A 3,593-nucleotide genomic window follows, 5' to 3' on the forward strand; every position below is an offset into this window, starting at 1 on the left:
GGTGGGGGGGAGTGAGTTACTGTTGGAAGGCGATGTTGAACAGATGAGTTTTAAGGGTTGATTTGAAGATGTATTGTATTGTTATATTTGATATGTTTAATAAAGCATGTCGGCTGTGACTGCAGAGCTCATTACTCCTGAATCTGTGTTTTTCACTTCCTGTCTTACATTACGTCACTTTCTCTCAGGATGACATCAGTCCCGTGGGCGGCTTCTCTCTGAGAGCATGTCTGGTTTCCTCGCTCGGAGATAACGGAGTTCCCTCAGGTGAGTCAACGTCTGCATTTTATTCAAGTCATTCATGTGATGAGTGATCAGAACGAATGGCTTTGTGGTCGATTTTTCAACTGGAGTTTGTTTATGTCTGGGAGGAAAATCAACCCATCAATCAATCAATCAATCAATCAATCAATCAATCAATCAATCAAAGTTTATTTATAAAGCCCAATATCCCACACATCCTACATTCGTCTCAGTGGACTTTACGGTTTGTACAGAATATGAATACGACCCCCTCTGAAACAGAGGACTGTGTACATCATCTTTTTTATATATATCCTGCTTACTTGAAGTAAGTTGTGTTTTTTTTGTAAATTATTGAGTGTTCTTTCATTTTAATGTATGAGTTTTTGTATACCTCGGGACTGTGGGAAACAGTATTTCGATCTTTCTGTGTGTACAAACATATTTGGAGATTGACAATAAAGTTGACTTTGACCCTCACATGGGACAAGGGAACCCTCCAAAAGAAACCCCCACAATTAACGGAAGAAAGCCCCACAATTAACGGAAGAAAACCCCACAATTAACGGAAGAAAACCCCACAATTAACGGGGGGAAACATGTTAGAAACCTTGAGGAGATCAGGAGGATCCCTCTCCCAGGAGTCTGCAGGACGGACAGACGTACAATAGATGTCGTGTGTAAATTGAAAAGATAATACATTTACAACATAGGCAGTCCAGATGCTGGAAAATGCATGTGTCAGCAACAGGCTCAGCCACAACTCAGGACTCAGGATCCAGGACTCAGGATCCAGGACTCAGGATCCAGGACTCAGAGGACACATTGTGTTGTAACTGCACTGTCTTCCTGATGCTTGTCTTCTTGATTGACTGTGATTCTTTCTACCAAACAGGTGTTAAAGGAAACATTCAGGGCAACCTGTTCAAGATCATCACTCAGGAGGACACTCATTACTTCATCCAGGCTCCGACTCAGCAGCAGAAGATGGACTGGATCGAGGCCATCCGACAGCAGACATCGAGCAGCGGGTCAAACGTGTTTTAATTATCCAGCTAGAAAGACTTTCACATTCCATGAATGTAAACTGTAGCAGGAGAGAGACGAGGGCCATGCAATTTAAAAAGGAAAGTGTTAGTGGTTAAGAACATTTCAGATTTTCCATCGCTAAAATCTAAGTGCTTTCAGGATGATTATTCAGTATTTAAAGTTTTAAAAGGAGGATTTAAAGGCTCTAAAACAGGGGTGTCAAACTTCGGCCCGCCACTTCATTTGATGTGGCCCCACAAGAGCTTGCAAATAATATAATACGTTTATTATAAGGTCACGTGCCGCTTTACAGGGGCACGTTGCCCATAAACTACATGTCCCACAATGCATCTCATTTTGTGAGATGCGCACTGCAATTACTTACTCGACTTCTGCTTTCAGGCATAGTTAATTATTAAGTTATTACCCTAGATAATAATCCAATGCAGAGGACATATTGTAAAATAATACATTATTTTATATATATATTATGTATATTTATCTATGTATATTTATATAGTCTTAAAGTTACCACCGGCCCTTTGAGTGCAACTATAATTCTAATGTAGCCTGCGATGTAATTGAGTTTGACACCCCTGCTCTCAAAGCACATAAGTCGTAGGAAGTTCACCTTTAGTGTACTTTAAAAATGTTTTCATGTGTTTTACACGTTTTTCATTATTTAACCATAAATCATTTCAGTTTGATTGTCCAGTATTTTTCACCTCTCATCCACTTCCATAGCAACAATGCACATATTTGATTTGCGCCTAGTTTTTATTATATCCAGATATCATGTAAATCATTTTCTATATATATATATTTGTGTTGTTTTTCCTTACTTTTCATCTTCTTTAACTGTGTCGCTGTCTGCACCATGTACATGCTTTTCATTATTTGACCATAAATAAAAGGGAGGTGTGTGGCGCAGTGGGTTGTGCGTTGGTGCGTTGGTTCAAACCCCACAGCATGCCGTTGTGTCCCTGAGACACTTCACCCCAAATTGCTCCTGTGGGGATTGTCCACAGTATTGAGTATGTAAATCGCTTTGGATAAAAGCAAGTCATGTAAATCATTTCAGTTTTAATATTATGTATTTTAAAGTGCTTGCAAGGAGGATTCAAATGCTTTTGTTTATAGTAATTTGTCTTGTAATATTTCAGTGCGCTAACACAAATAAATGTGTGTTGCAACATGCAGTATTTACATTATTAAACCATAAATCATTTGACATTTATTCTCCACTACTATAACTAATAACTAGTGTTGAAAAGGAGATTACTTTCTTAAATGTTTTTTGCTCCACTACTATTATTTACAACAGCTGTATTTATTAATTTCCAGATTAACAGTTTTACCTAAAACAACATGTTATATAAATGTAATGAAATATGAAAATAAAAATGTTGTCTCTGCAAAATTTAGTTTAAATTTCCTTCCTAATAAAGTCTTAAAGGTCCCATGTCAGGGCCATTTCTACTGATCATATTTCGGAGCGGACAGGTTTCCGGGTCAGCGAAACTCACCCTGAGCACACACAAACACTCGCAGCCGAAGTAAAAACAATAAGTGTGGCTTGATATTGAGTAAGAAAAAGGTTTATAACGCTGTGAGGATGGGTCTGCGGAGAGCATTTCTCCGCCATCCCAACTCGTCTATTACCAGCGTTCAGGGAGCTCTATGCAAGTCAATGGGACTCCCTGTTAGTTAGCCAAGGGATCCTGGTGAGTGAGGTGACCACGGATTGGTCCATTTGGGCCAATCCGGTCATTTGTTGTTGATTTGGGTGTTCACACGTCACAGAACCCAGGAAGTAAACAATGGAAAAAGAGGAATCCCCAACGAGGCGTTCTGGGGCAGCATAGACAGGTCTTTTCTGTGTTAGAGTTTTACTCACTACAGGGTGTACTTTGAGGGTTTTGACTCTGCAAGACCGTTTACATGCATAAACACCTTCATAACACACAAGGGGACAGGTAATAACCGGAAAAGCATGACATCAGGGCGACTGTGGCTGCGAGGGAGTGCGGTCGTCTTTCAACCAGAAAGTTGTGGGTTCGATCCCAGCCCATGCAGTCAACATGTCAATGTATCCTTGGGCAAGATACTTAACCCTGAGTTGCTCCCGATGGCATGGCCAACGGTGTGTGAATGTGTGTGAATGTTAGGTCCTATAGAGTAAGGTACACTGCTCTGTATGAATGGGTGAATGACATGTAGTATGTAAAGCGCTTTGAGGGGTCTTAAAGACTGGATAAAGCGCTATATAAGTACAGTCCATTTACCATTTACATCGGCCCTTTAAATCAGTGATTTGCATA

General features: G+C 40.1%; 1 protein-coding gene across 1 annotated transcript; it reads left to right on the plus strand.

The window, feature by feature from the left end:
• Positions 1 to 125: 125 nt before the first annotated feature.
• On the plus strand, positions 126 to 1,515 carry LOC104950724 (pleckstrin-2-like; the record flags this gene model as incomplete). Its single annotated transcript, XM_010777280.1, has 2 exons — positions 126 to 267; positions 1,139 to 1,515. Coding segments are annotated over 2 exons (294 nt in total), but the record flags the coding sequence as incomplete, so codon positions are not given.
• Positions 1,516 to 3,593: the final 2,078 nt, after the last annotated feature.

Source organism: Notothenia coriiceps, unplaced genomic scaffold, assembly GCF_000735185.1.
Source record: "Notothenia coriiceps isolate Sejong01 unplaced genomic scaffold, NC01 NC01_scaffold00017932, whole genome shotgun sequence".
In the NCBI taxonomy this organism is placed as follows: domain Eukaryota; kingdom Metazoa; phylum Chordata; class Actinopteri; order Perciformes; family Nototheniidae; genus Notothenia; species Notothenia coriiceps.